The sequence below is a fragment of the Delphinapterus leucas genome, chromosome 1, assembly GCF_059928025.1.
Source record: "Delphinapterus leucas isolate spDelLeu-1000000601 "Yukka" chromosome 1, BTC_Dleu_Yukka2, whole genome shotgun sequence".
Classification (NCBI taxonomy): domain Eukaryota; kingdom Metazoa; phylum Chordata; class Mammalia; order Artiodactyla; family Monodontidae; genus Delphinapterus; species Delphinapterus leucas.
The window spans coordinates 64,589,537-64,604,384 of NC_143129.1; the positions used below are offsets into that span (position 1 = coordinate 64,589,537).

At 35.3% G+C, this 14,848-nt stretch overlaps 1 protein-coding gene across 1 annotated transcript in view; it reads right to left on the bottom strand.

The window, feature by feature from the left end:
- Nucleotides 1–14,848, bottom strand: part of MROH9 (maestro heat like repeat family member 9) — a 68,615-nt gene that overhangs the window by 40,644 nt on the left and 13,123 nt on the right. The window contains exons 5-6 of the mRNA XM_022560135.2: nucleotides 10,232–10,367; nucleotides 1,905–2,029 (exon numbers count right to left, since the gene is read on the bottom strand). Coding sequence (XP_022415843.2) covers nucleotides 1,905–2,029; nucleotides 10,232–10,367 — 261 coding nt within the window. The remainder of the gene's footprint in view (nucleotides 1–1,904; nucleotides 2,030–10,231; nucleotides 10,368–14,848) is intronic.

Genomic DNA, 14,848 nt, shown 5'->3' on the forward strand with positions numbered 1-14,848 from the left:
ACCCTTTCTCAATATTCTGCCTCCCAGGCTTGACCTTTAAATGTATAACACATTTCCATTCATATAGAGATAAAAAGGTGCAGAATAGAAAGTTATAGTTGTCTTGTTGGAGGTTTACAGGAACATTGTTACCAGACCTATCTGGACAGCTGCAAGAACAAAGGATTTCAGCACCATTTAGTTTGTAACAACCGGTCACACCTCCCCTCCCCTTTTAATGTAAAAGAAGCCTGAATTCTAACTCGGGTAAGATGGTTCTTTGGGACACTAGTCCACCATCTTCTTGGTCTGCTGGCTTTTCAAATAAAGTCACTATTCCTTGCCCCAATACCTTGTCTTTTGATTTATTGGTCTATTGTGCAGCGAACAGTATGAGTTTGGACTCAGTAACAAAGGTATAGATATGACAGTAGAGTATCAAATGATAGGGCTCCCTTTATAAAATGTGATCTAGCTCTCTTGGCTAAAAACCTTGATGCTTTTCCTCCTATTTGCATCCTTAGGACTTTGTCTTTGGATATGGTCCTCTTGGTTTCCTTACTACAACCTTAGATTCTCTCACCCATTTGTCCCAATCTACCTCTGAAAGTACCTACCTCAGGATTTTCCAGCTACCACTCTTGCACACAGTGCTAGTACTAGACCTCCTTTGATCTCACAATTGAGAACTGAATAACAGGTCATGAACACAGGACCCAGGACACCCTCCCCCAAATCCAAGGATTTCTAAATCTGATGGACATTAAACTCAGAAAAGAGAGGATGCTAAACTGTAAGTGGAGATAGTAAGACCCATGAATCACTTGGAAGAGACCCTGAGGAAGCTGCCAGTTTTAGGCTAACTAGCCTAGTTGTGGGGCTCAGGATTTCAGTTCTAGGGCTCTGGAGTGAAGCATGGAAGGATGTAAAAGGATTTTCTAGTAAACCTCTACAGATGCCTGGTTTCTTCACTTAAATAGACAACTTTGTAGTCAACCAGGTTTGTGACTTTTGAGGGGAGGTGGATTATGAATAATGCTTGATTTTGGAAAGATGCATCATCATGAAGATGCATATTTAGGATATCTATGTGGTATTTTTGATTGTATTATTTGAGGTATATTGTTTTCATATCTCCTCAGCCTCCCACAATTCTATCTATCTCAGCCATGGAAGGGCAGGGCACTGTTTTATGCATTGTATCTTTAGGAGGAGCCATAAGACCCTCCCAACACAAGAGATGAGCTAGCCTGAAGAGCCTCCCCAGCAGGCTTTGCTGAACTGTTGACTCAATGTGTATACCTAGACAGCCATCTGTTGGACAGCACAACTTAGGCGCCAGTGACCTCTCAAGCATATGAATAAGCCCATATACTTTGAAGAAGGTGAGGGAATGTATACAGTTATAGAGCCTCATGATTTTCCCCAAAGGTTGGGTCAATGTAAAAATTATTTACTTGGTACTGAGGTTTATCACTTGAACTTTTAAAAGAATTCAAATTTAAGAGGTTTTTAAAATGTAAATTGCATTATTTTGATGTTTGCTGAATAAATTATAATAACATTGAAAAGGCTGTTAATTGTTGACTTCATTAATTTTGCTAGAAAATCAGAAGTTTCCCATCTTTAGTAACTTACTAGCCAAACAATAAGAAGCATAACAACTAGGAAACACCTATCTCATTTGCATTCTGTAAGGATTAGGTAAAATAATATAAATTGCTATATTCTGGAATAATAGGCATAATTCTTATTAATAGAGATGAAAATCAGGAAGCCAAAATACTCTATCATTTACTCTTTGCTTTACTGAATTTAAATAAAACAGAAAAAAATCTATTAAAAATATAAATTTTGTTGAAATAAGTTACCAGTAATAATACACATGAAACAAAAGCCATAGGATAAAGTGGGGGCTAAGTTACCTGAGCAATTTTACTTTTGTCTCTTTGCAAGATCTTGGGTAGAAATTCTATATCAGAGGGAGAAGGCAGGAAGCAATGACTTCCAGGCTTATCATACTTTGTACTTTTATTTTTTGCAATATCCGCTGTATTAAGGAAAAGAGTTTAAGGTTTTTATTTGATCACTGGTTCCTCTATAACATTGCTATTTCCAATTTCCTCTTCCTGCCCAATTCTGGAAGTCTAAAGTTTCTGAATGTTTAACTCTCTGCTAACAGTTTAATCACATAAAATACTATGACTACATTGACCCAGAGTTTAAAAAGTGTTTAAGAGAGGCCTCTTTGAAATATGAATAAAGGACATAGATAATTTTAATAAGTTGACCAAATATCAAGTACATTTAGGCCATCAAATGCATTGTTCAGTGCAATGGAAGAGCTACTGCTAAGTTGGGGTGTCTATTGGTAAAAGAGCAGACTTGGAGGCATTTTGCAAAGAGCTAGGGGAGTGATACAGCAAGAAAGAGAAAAGCCCTCAACATAAGCTTCAGGTGCAGATGTCTTTTGTTCTAGAGAAGGTAGGTTTTAAATGACTTTGCTTGTTTGCTAACAGCTTTATAGAGATATAACCAATATGCAACATAGTTAAAGTGTCTACTTTGGTAAGTTATTATATATGTATGTGCCCATAAACATCACTGCAATAAAAAAAGATTTATTCCCTCCAAAAGTTTCATCATGTCCTTTTGTAATTGATCAAACCTGCTCCCAGATCCCACTCCCTGATTCAAAGGCAGGCACTGATCTACATTCTGTCAAGTTTGTGCTTTCCAGTTTTATATAAGTGGAACCATTTAGTATATACTCTTTTGTTGTTTGGAATCTTTCATTTAGCAAAATTATTTGCAATCCATCCATGTTTTTTCTTGTATCAGTAGTCGTAGTGATGGATACTATTCCATTGTACATATATACCATCGTCTGCTTATTCATTCACCTTTTGGTAGACATTTGGGTTGTTTCCAGTTTTTGGCTATTACAAATAAAGGTGCTATCAACATTCATGTACAAGTCTTTGAATAGATATTTGCTTTCATTTCTCTTAGGTAAACACTAAGCTGTGGAATGACTGGATCATATGGTAGATGTGTGTTTGACTTTTTAGGATACTGGCAAATTACTTTCCAAAGCTGTTGTATCACTTCACATTCCCTCTAGCAATGTATGAGAGTTCCAGTTGCTTCACACCTTTAATAACGCATTGTATGGTCAGTCTTTTCAATTTTAGACATTTTAACTGGAGTACAGTGGTGTCTCATTGCAGTTTTAATTTACCTTTCTTTTATGACTGTATATTGATCATCCTTTGATGTGCATCCTTGCCATCTGTGCTTCTTTAGTGAAATGACTACTCAAATCTACTATTATTGTTTTAATTTGGTTGCTTGCTTTTTTTTTTTTTTTTACTGAGTTTTGAGTGTTCCTTTAAAATAATGAATGCAATTCTTCTATCAGATATGTAATTTGCAAATATTTTCTCACTGTCTGTGGCTTATCTCTTAAGTGTCTTTCAAAGAGCAGAGGTACTTAATTTATCATTTTTTTTCATTTATGGGTCATGCTTTTGGTGTTATATTTAAGAAATCTTTGCCTAATCCAAGGTACAAAGATTTTTTCTAGTTTCATAGTTTTAGGTTTTACGTGTAGTCCTATGATCCATTTTGAATTAGCTTTTATGCATTTATGAGATATATATCAAAGTTCTTTTTTTGCATACAAATCACCAGTTTTTCCAACAATGTGTATTGAAGTTTATCCCTTCTCCACTGAATTGCCTTTGAACCTTTGTCGAAAATCAGTTGACCATACGTGTGTGGATCTATTTCTGGACTCTTTATTCTATTCTATCCAAAGCAATGTTGAACAGAAATAATGACAGTGCACATCCTTGTCTTTTTCCAGGTCTTTTGGGGAAATCATTCAGTATTCCACCATTAAGTATGATGTTAGGTGTAGATTTTTCATAGATGTACTTTAGCAGATAGAGGAAGTTTCCTTTCTATTCCTAATTTTCTGAGAGTTTTTATTAGGAATGGATGTTGAATTTTGTCAAGTACTTTTTCTGTATCTACTGAAATAATCATATGGTTATTTTTTTCATCTGTTGATGTGGTATGTTACATTGGTTGATTTTCAAAAGGTTAAATTGACATTGCACTTCTGGATAAATTCCACATAGCCATGGTATATTATTCTTTTTATTTAGTGTACTGTTTGATTTGCTAAGCTTGATTAAATTTTTTCATCAGTGTTCTTGAGGGACATTGGTCTGTAGTTTTTTGTATTTATTTTTCTTGTAATGTCTTTGTGTGATTTTGGTTTTGGAAAAATGCCAGCCTCATAGAATGAGTTGGCAAGTATTCCCTCATCCTCACATTTCTGGAAGAATTTGTATAGAATTAGTATAATTTCTTTCATAAATGTTTGATAGATCATTTCAGTCTGGAGTTTTCTCTGTGGATCTGGACTTTGCAGAAGATTTAAACTACAAACTCAACTTCTTTGCTAGATACAGAATATTCAGATTATCTGTTTCTTTTTGAGTGAGCTTTGGTAATTTGTGTCTTTCAATTTGTCTGCTTAACTTGTCAAATTTATTGGCCTAAAGTTGTTCATAATATCACTTTTTATTCTGTTAATACCCATAGAATCTTTAGTGATATTATTTCTCTCATTCCTTATATTGGTAATTTGTGTCTTTTCTCTTATTTCTCCCCTGATCTTCTCAGAGAATTTGCTTTTGGCTTCATTGCTCCCTTAAGATTTTTCCGCTTTCTAGTTTTATTGGGTTTTGTTCTGGTCTTTATCATTTCCTCTCATCTTCTTACTTCTGGTTTTATTAGCTCTTCTTTCTCTACTTTCTTAAGGCAGAAGCTAAGGTCATTGATTTAAGAACTTTTCTCTATTCTAATGTAGGCATATGGTGCTAAGAATTTCCCCTCTGGAATCTTGTTTAGCTGTATTCCATAAATTTTGAAATTTTATATTTCCATTTTCATTTAGTTCAAAATGCTTTAAATTTCCCTTATTTCTCCTTTTTGACACATTTGTTATTTAGAAACAGGTTATCTAGCTTCCAAATATTTTGAATTTTCAGATATCTTTTTTTCTTTTAAAATTTAAAAATTTATCTCCAGAGTTTCCATTTATTAAAAAGTTGATAAAAGTTTAACTTGAATAAATCCTTTCCCCACTACTATTTATTTTTAACTTGTTTAAAATCTAAAAAAATTTCATTTTACATTGGCGTATAGTTGATTTACGATCTTTTGTTAGTTTCAGGTGTACAGGAAAGTGATTCAATTATACATATACAAGTATCTATTGTTTTTCAAGTTCTTTTCCCATTTAGTTTATTACAGAATATTGAGCAGAGTTCCCTTTGCTATGAAGTAGGTCCTTGTTGACTATTTTAAATATAGCAATGTGTATATGTCAATCCCAAACTCCCAGTCTATCCTTCCTCCCCACCCTTCCCCACTGGTAACCATAAGTTCATTCTCTAAGTCTGTGAATCTGTTTCTGTTTTGTAAATAAGTTCATTTGTGTATCATTTTTTTCTTAGATTCTGCATACAAGTGATATATGATATTTGTCTTTCTCTGTCTTACTTCACTTAGTATGACAATCTCTATGTCCATCCATGTTGCTGCAAATGGCATTATTTCATTCTTTTTAATGGGCGATATTCCACTGTATATATGTACCACATCTTCTTTATCCATTCATCTGTTGATGGACATTTAGGTTGCTTCCATGTCTTGGCTATTATAAACAGCACTGAAATGAACATTGGGATGCATGTATCCTTTCAAATCATGGTTTTCTCCAGATATGTGCCCAGGAGTGGGATTGCTGGATCATATGGTAGCTCTATTTTTAGTTTTTTAAGGAACCTCCATATTGTTCTCCACAGTGGCTGTACCAATCTACATTCCCAGCAACAGTGTAGGAGGGTTCCCTATTCTTCACACTCTCTCCAGCATTTATTATTTGTAGATTTTTTGATGATGGCCATTCTGACTGGTGTGAGGTGATATCTCATTGTAGTTTTGAGTTCCATTTCTCTAATAATTAGTGATGTTGAGCATCTTTTCATATGCCTGTTGGCCATCTGTATCGTCTTTTGCCTAGTTTTTGATTGGGTTGTTTGTTTTCTTTGATATTGAGCTGCATGAGCTGTATATAAATTTTGAGATTAATCCCTTGTCATCCGCATTGTTTGCAAATATTTTCTTCCATTCTGTGGGTTGTCTTTTTGTTTTGTTTATGGTTTCCTTTGCTGTACAAAAGATTTTAAGTTTAATTAGGTCCCATTTGTTTATTTTTGTTTTTATATCTATTACTATAGGAGACAGATAAAAGATATTGTTGCGATTTATGTCAAAGGGTATTCTGCATATGTTTTCCTCTAAGAGCTTTATAGTATCTGGTCTTACATTTAGATCTTTAATCCGTTTTGAGTTTATTTTTCTGTATGGTGTTAATTCAGTTTTTGATTTCTAATTTAACTCTGTTTTCGTCATATTTTGTATGACTTAACTACCTGTTGATTTCTTGAAGCTTGTCTTATGGTCTATAATATGGTTTATTTTGGTAAATTTTCTGTTTTTTTCTTGAACAGAATGTTTATTTTTCCATTTTTGGTAGAGTGTTCTATAAATGTCAGTTAGATCTAGCTGGTTCAGTCTGTATCCTTATTGATTTTTTGTGTAATAGTTTATTGAAAAAGTGGTATTGAATTCTCTGATTGTAATTGTAGATCTGTTTCTCATAGTAGTCCTATCAGCTTTTGTTTAATGTATTTTGATTATTTTAGTATGTTTTGTTTTCAAGTACATAAGTGTTTTGGATTATGTCTTCTTAATTAATTGACCCCTTTAGCATTATGAAATGACCCTCTTTTTCCCTGGAAACATTCTTTGCTCTGAAATGTGTGTATTTTTTTATATTGATATGGTCATTTCAGCTTTCTTTTGACTAGTGTTAGCATGTTATATCATTTTCCAACTTTTAACTTGTGTTCTATTTGTCTTTACATTTAAGGTAGATTTCTCATAGGCAGCATATAGTTGAGTCTTGCTCTTTATCCAGTGTGATAATCTCTGCCTTTTCATTGGAGATACTTAGAGCATTTATATATATTATGAGTGGATTTAAGTCTTCATTTTACTTTTTGCTTTCCATCTGTTTTTCTTTATACTTTTCTCCTTTTTTTGTCTATTTTTATTAAGTATTTTTTATGATTCTATTTTATCTCCATTTTGGCTTATTATATAAAACTCTTCGTTATATTAGCTAAGTAGTTCCTTTAGGATTTATATTATACATCTTTAACTTATCACAGTTTACTTTGAAGTGATAATTTATGAATTTATGGGTAAGAACCTCATATTTCACGCTCTTTCAAACCTCCGTGATATTGTTGTCACATATTTAGCTCTTACATTGTTTTTGTTTGTTTGTTTGCTTTAAATAGTTGATTCTCCTTTAAAGAGATTTAAAAAGTAGGGAAGAAAATTTTAATATTTTCCTTCATAGTTGCAATCCAATGCTCCTTATTCCTTTATGTAGACCTAGATTTTCATCTGACATCATTTTTTTCTTGAATAATTTCATAAAATATTTTTCATACTGCAGATATGCTAGTGATAAATTCTACCAGCTCTTGTATATCTAAAAAGTCTTTATTTCACTTTTGCTTTTGAAAGAGTACCACTTTTGCTGGTTAAAGAATTCTAGATTGACAGCTTTTTCTTTCAGTACATTACGAGGTTGCTTCATTGCCTATAGCTTGCATTGTCTCATGAGAAATTTGCTATAATCCTTACCTTACCTTTACTCTGAATGAAATGTTCCCCCCCTCCCAGCCTCAGCTCCTTTTAAGATTACACTGTTGCACATGAAGAGATTCTCAGCATCACTAATTATTAGAGAAATACAAGTCAAAAAAACAATAAGATGTCACCTCACACCTGTCAGAATGGCTATCATGAAAATGTCTACAAATAACAAATGTTGGAGAGAGTATGGAGAAAAGGAAACCTTTGTACAGTGTTGGTGGGAATGTAAATTGGTGCATCCACTATGGAAAACACTGTGGATGTTCCTCAAAAAACTAAAAATAGAACTACCATATGATCCAGCAATTCCACTCCTGGGTATATATCCAGTAAAGTAAAATGAAGAAAAAATGAAAACACTAATTTGAAAAAGTACATGCATTCCTATGTTTATAGCAGCACTGTTTACAATAGCCAAGAAATGGAAGCAACCCAAGTGCCCATAAACAGTTGAATGTATAAAGAAGATGTGATATATCTTCTATCTATCTATCTAGATATATAAAACTCATCCATAAAAAAGAATGAAATTCTGCCATTTTCAGCAAAATGGATGGACCTAGAGAATATTATGCTTAATGAAATAAGTCAGACAGAGGAAGACAAATACCATATGATATCACTTATATGTGGAATCTAAAAAATTTAAAAATGCAAATGAATGTATATGCAAAATGGAAACAGACTCACAGATATAGAAAACAAACTAGTGGTTACCAAAGTGGAGAAGGAAGAGGGGATGGGCAAATTAGGCATATGGGATTAAGAGATACAAACTACTATGTATAAAAGAGAAACAACAAGGAAATATTAATGGCACAAGGAATTATAGCCATTATCTTGTAATAACTTTTAATGGAGTAAAATCTGTATAAATACTGAATCATTATGCTGTACACCTATTATAAATGTATATTGTCTATATTGTAAATCAGCTATACCTCAATAAAAAAGATTATACCGTTAATCCCTGCCAGAGTGTTTTTCAGCTCAGATATTGTAGTTTTCATCTCCTGAGGTTTAATTTGGGTCTTTTAGAGACTTTTCTTTGTCTCTCATTAACATGTTCATCTTTTTCTCTAACTCATTAACTAAATGGAATATGTTATAATAATTGTTTTAATGTCTCTACTAATTCTATCATCTGTGTTATTTCTGGGTCAGTTTTTATTCATTCTACTTTTTATTGTGGGTTGTATTTTGTTTCTTTGCATGCCTAGTAATTTTTTATTGCATGTCAGACATTGTTAATTTTAACTTGTCCAAACTGTTCATTTTAACTTGTTAAATGATGGAATTTTTGTATTCCTAGAAGTAAGCTTGAGCTTTTTCTGATAAGCAATTAAAGTATTTGGAGATCAGTTGATAATTTTAGGTCTTGTTTTTAACTTTTGTTAAGTGGCACTAAAATAATTCAGGGATAATTTTTTCCTCTTGATGAGACAAAATCTCTTTGTACTCTGCTTCATTACTTATGAATTATGAAGTTTTAAATTCTAGTTTATAGGCATAGGCACCATTTCCAGTCTTTTGGGATTCAGTGGATCCTTTAACCATTTTGGGTGTTACCCCCACCCTCTCCCCTGCAAGCCTCAGGTAGTTTCCTCACATGTGTGCTCTGATCCTTACATAGCCAAATAGTTAAAGGGCTCTCTGCACATCTCTGGAGCTCTCTCTTTGTGCACTCCTTTCTGGCGCTTTGCCCTGTGAACTCTAAATATCTTGATCTATCTGGATTCCCAATTCTGTCTCTTCAACTTGGTGAGACTCTTGGGTTACTCCTTTCTGGGCTGCAGCGTAGAAACTTACTCTAGGTTGTAAACTCAGTCAGTTGTAGACTCTGCCTTATTTGTTCATTTGTTCCCATCTCATTAGGAATCATTTCCTTTGTTATCTGATGTCCAATGACTTGAGAACAATTAGTATATATAATCTTTAAATAGTTGTTTATTATGGGATAGTAAATCTATTCTCTGTTAAAGTATTTGGAAATAGTTTGATACCATAAGGCCTTGCTCTTATGCTTTGTTAGGCAGACGAGAGCAGCATTTATTTAGGTCTTGGGCTAATTTTTCCCCACCATTGAAGCAAGAATCTGAGTATTCTATTTGATACTCCATTACAGAGAAAAAGTATGCCTCTTTTTAAAAAGTCCCATTGGTAATTTTTCTTCCTCTCTTCTCTGCCTCCACCCAGCATTCCTGTTCCCACCATTAACACCCAACACTAATCTAAATATAGTATGTTATAGACATTGAAGAACCAACTATAACATTATAAAAATAATTCTAAAAAAGATTTAAAAATACATTTTAAAAAGTGAAGCTATAGATCTTGGGGCAGGATTTTGAAATCTACAGACGTAGAGCCCCCTTGGGACCCACAAGTATAATAATTAGGAACAGATTATTAGTAACCCTTAGAAAAGATGAATCTTTCTTACCATTCTGACACTTTGCAATACAGAGGAGGTGATACATTCCCAAGGATGCTTGTTGTGTGATCGAGGGATCAGCATGGGAACACAAAAGAGACAGTTCTGCTGCCAGGACACCCAAACATGGAACATCAGCACTTGTCTAGTGAAAAAACAAAGTAGAAAAATGTATTTGCTATGCATGGTCAACATTAAATGTTTGTGTCTGATGTATGTATCAGACTACGGTTAGAGTTGAGCTTCAGAGTTCGCAAAATCTGTATTAAAATCCTCACTCTGTTACTGAGCCTCAATTTTCTCATCTATGAAATGCATATAACAAATGTTACCTTGTAACAGTTATTGTAGGAACTAAGGGGGTAACATTTATGACAAAAAAGAAAGTTCCTAGCAAAGTGCTTGGCAATAATAGAGACTCAACTAACGTTAGTTTCCTGTCTATATTTTAGGTAGCTATTTGTAGGTATAAAATTCTTAGGATACTGGGGTGGGGGAGTCAATATCCAAAAACTTTCATGCTTCCTTCTCCATGTATGAAACACTTTAGATGACTCTGTAAGTCACTGGAGAACACTTCAGATGACTCTGTAAGTCACTGAAGAAAACTTTTCTTCCAAGAATTGCTCTGATTCTTCCCAGGGAAATTAATTTTTTTTTTTTTTTTTTTTGGTATGCAGGCCTCTCACCGCTGTGGCCTCTCCCGTTGCGGAGCACAGGCTCCGGACGCGCAGGCCCAGCGGCCATGGCTCACGAGCCCAGCCGCTCCGCGGCATGTGGCATCCTCCCGGACCGGGGCACGAACCCATGTCCCCTGCATCGGCAGGCGGACTCTCAACAACTGCACCACCAGGGAAGCCCGGGAAATTACTTTTTTAAAAAACTCAAAACATTTGCTTCTGGTATCAAACCTACTGCCAGAACATTTATATATTCTCCCCCTACACACACACAACTTCCTTGACACATAGGCTTCTCAAATATTTAGGTTTTTACCTTGACTGATTTGTTTAGCCAGATCAAATGCAAATAGAGAGAGGAGTAGACACATAAAAGAAGAAAGGAGAGATGGAAGAGACATTTTGCTTTTGTGAAGGTATAAGAATTATTACCAATTTTCTTTAAACAAAAAGGACTCTTCCCACATGTAGGTTTGCTAAACTAGTAGGCCTGCAGAATCTTCTTATCTCTAAGACAAATGATTACTTTTCCTAGGTAGATGCTTTGGTGCTAAAAGTTAGAGTTCAAGTCAACCTTCCAGGGAGATCCCAAGACCTGTTTCTCTTTCTTTGTATTACTCTTATATACCCTTATCCTTGCCTCTCTTGTTGCTTGACCCACTCACATCTCTCTGTCTGTCTGCCTGTCTCAGTCTTACACACAGACACAGACACACACACACACATACGGAATCATTCCTGACGAAGAATGTGAGGTGACCTAGGTCATGGGCCAAGGATATGACTGAATTAGGTTGTTGAGAGTGATGGTCTTAGTAGACGAAGGGAAGATAATCTGCTTCTGTGGATGTCTTCCTTGGATTCTTTCTGCCTATATTTCTTTGTAAGGGTACCTGCGGCTCCCCCTATTTTAGGAGTCCTATGACTTAGAAGAATCTAGAAGCAGACAGTAGGGGTTGCTATTTATTCTAGGCCCTAGGAAGAAGTATTTTATTTTCCCCTGGCTATTCTCTTCTTTTGGTGTGCATTCCAGATTTCTTTTTCTATCAAATGGCAAGGTTTTAAGAACCACCTTTGCATTATGGGTTTAAGAAAAAGGGGAAGGTGTTCTGTTTCTCTGTTGTGCATGATGGAGGAGTATGAGTATGTGTCCAGTATTTTGCCACAAGCTTCTCTGCCATAAACATCTTTGCCACAAGCATTTTTGCTGCAAACCCTTTTAATACATGACTAATTGTCTGTAAGGCAATTTTGCTGTGAAAGATAAAATAACTAGTAGACTGTTTGGTTTGACACTTTGGTTTTAACTGGTTGAAACGAGTTAGACTTTCTTTCAGTTAGCCATTTTATTGATGGCTTTATTGAGCTGAGAGATGACAATGATTTGCCCCAAGAGCTGGTTTCTTATTTTGAAGCATACTACATTGGAGGAGAAAGAGGCTAAGGGTCTCAGAGGTGCAGAGTTGAATCCACATTTCCCATAGAACTATGGAACATCTATGAACAGACATGTAGCAAGATGCCAAGAACAAAACACAGTGCAGAGGTTTTTATAATGCAATACAAAGCTCAGTTAGAAATATGCATCCTGGTATTTGGAATGAAGGATGAAATGAAGGAAGAAGTTTTAGCAAAAAAGAAAAACTATCATGCTGAATGAGGAGATGAATCAAAAAGCAAAAAACATATTATGAATGAAAGACTTCAAAGACAAGTGCTTAAGTACAACCACAAAATAAAATCAGTTATTTGGCAGGATTGCCACGAATTTACACACAATTTAAATATATTTAAATTGTATGTAAATATTTAAATTGTATTTCTCAAGAAAGCCTTTTTAATTTTGTTATTAATTTTTCATGTTTCATTATGACCTTTATAATGTCCCCCTTTTATTTTTCGTTATTTTATCTTTTATGAAAAAAGTGCCTTACGGCCAATTAGTTATGCTACAAAGATGTCTATGGCAAAGACCTTTATAGCGAAAGAACCTAGAACCAGGGGAGTACTTCTCACAGCTTAGCTCACTGAACCTGGGGACCATTTACAGAGGATTGGTTTTAAAGTTTTATTGTGTTATAGTTTTTGCCTTGAGCGTTCTCTCTGATTATCCCTTCTCATGAACTTGTGGATGTGTAACTCTTAGCAGGTGTCTTTGTAAAGGAAGCTGCTAATGTTGCCAGATAGGGTCTGTCTGGATGTGTGTCTCTAGCAGAGTAGCTGTGGCCATGTCTAGATTGCATAGCGTGTTTGAGGAGGAGGGGAGACCTGACTTAGAACAGGCCAAGAGAGGAATAAAGCTGTGTGAACCATGGGGCACACTGATGATGCCCTGCACAGTCCCTTCAGAAGTGTGCCAACCAAGTCACACTCCCTCAAACACAAGACTTTGGGAACATTACTACAGTATAGTCCTGCTTTTTTAGAAAATCTATCTAAAGTGCTGAAAGAAGGAGAGAGTTAAGACCTGGAGAAAAGTAGCTTCTCTGTATTTGTTCCTAAGTCTAAGTGCTCCTGCTTAGTTTTCTGACCCTTTCTTACTGGATTCCTTCTTCTGTGTACATCTGGCCTCTCCAGTTCCTTATCTTAACAATTATGACAGTTTTAGGTGCTAAATTCCAGAAGCAACCACTTCTAAGTTTTTTAGCTGCTTCTTTTGGAAGTCAACGGTACACCTCTAAACAATGGACTTCTACTTTAGTTCTAATATCACTTTGGGACATTGCCTATCTATTCCTGCTGTGATGAATCAGTGCATAGGCCATACTCATTTTTAGTTATATTTCCTTTTGGCATATAAATATGTCCTCTCTACTCCTTTTGAGACTAAATTCTCATCTGTACTCAGAATTATCTATTTTTGATAATCATTTTTGTTCTCTTTATTTACCTGGGGCTATCTCTTGTATTTGGAGGGTTTTGGGGCTATCTCTTTTGTGTTTGTATTTGGAGGGTTTTCTCAAATGTCTGGCAAATTCTTGGTTGTCTAGTCATATGTAAGAACGTGATGCCACTGGTGGGATTTTGACCAAGGCTTGTCAACTGGTGGGCTTGGCTTTAGAGTAGTTGGGTGGGTAGGCTGGGGTCATGCTGAAGTGTATCTAAACAACAGAACCAAGATGATCGTTTCAGGGAATTTACAGTTGTTTAGAGAAAAATGTCCTCAAATTTTACCTACCAGTGGACTCATGTCCCTGTGGAATATAGAGTGTGTGTGTAAACAGGGATGGGAGGCACTATAGATCCTTCTGTATAAACTTTCTATGAGTCTTTTCAGTGCATGTGTATCTCTTCAGCTTTCCTTTGCCTCCCACTCTTCATCATTACTTGGGCTTCCATAGTTCCAGACTCTTCAGGGTTCCATAGGGATACTCTCTCCCTTTTCAGCTGTCCTCCATTCTGATGTTCACATGCCCCTGCCTTTCAGCTTCCCCTGCCAGACTTTATCAGTTACCATCTTCTATCTATTCTGTCATGCCGAAGTTTTCTGACATCACTAGCCCACTGAGAACCCGTTACTAATTCTCTTTGTTGCAATGGCAACATTTAACAAATTTTATTACTATCATTTTGTGGAGGGGGAGGAGATAGACATGTGGACAATCTGTTAGCTTTGACTTGAAATCTTCCACCTGTCTTTTAAATGCTGATGTGCCAAAGGAACAAACCTAGGAAAAATCTGTTAATGAGATAATATGACATGTTTAGCTCACATTTCTTCACCTGTTTGGAAATTAACAGTTTAATTGAAAGGACAAATATTCTTTGAGTGTAGCAGTTTCTTCATCCTGATGGGCACACAGGTCATATAAGAGGAATACCACTTTAAATTCTGGTAGAATACAAATGAAAGTATTGTTCAATAGGACAAGGGCCTCTCAGAGTCTGGAAGACATAGACTAGGGTAATTTATGAAGAAAATAGTTTTTATCCAGTGAATGGCCAG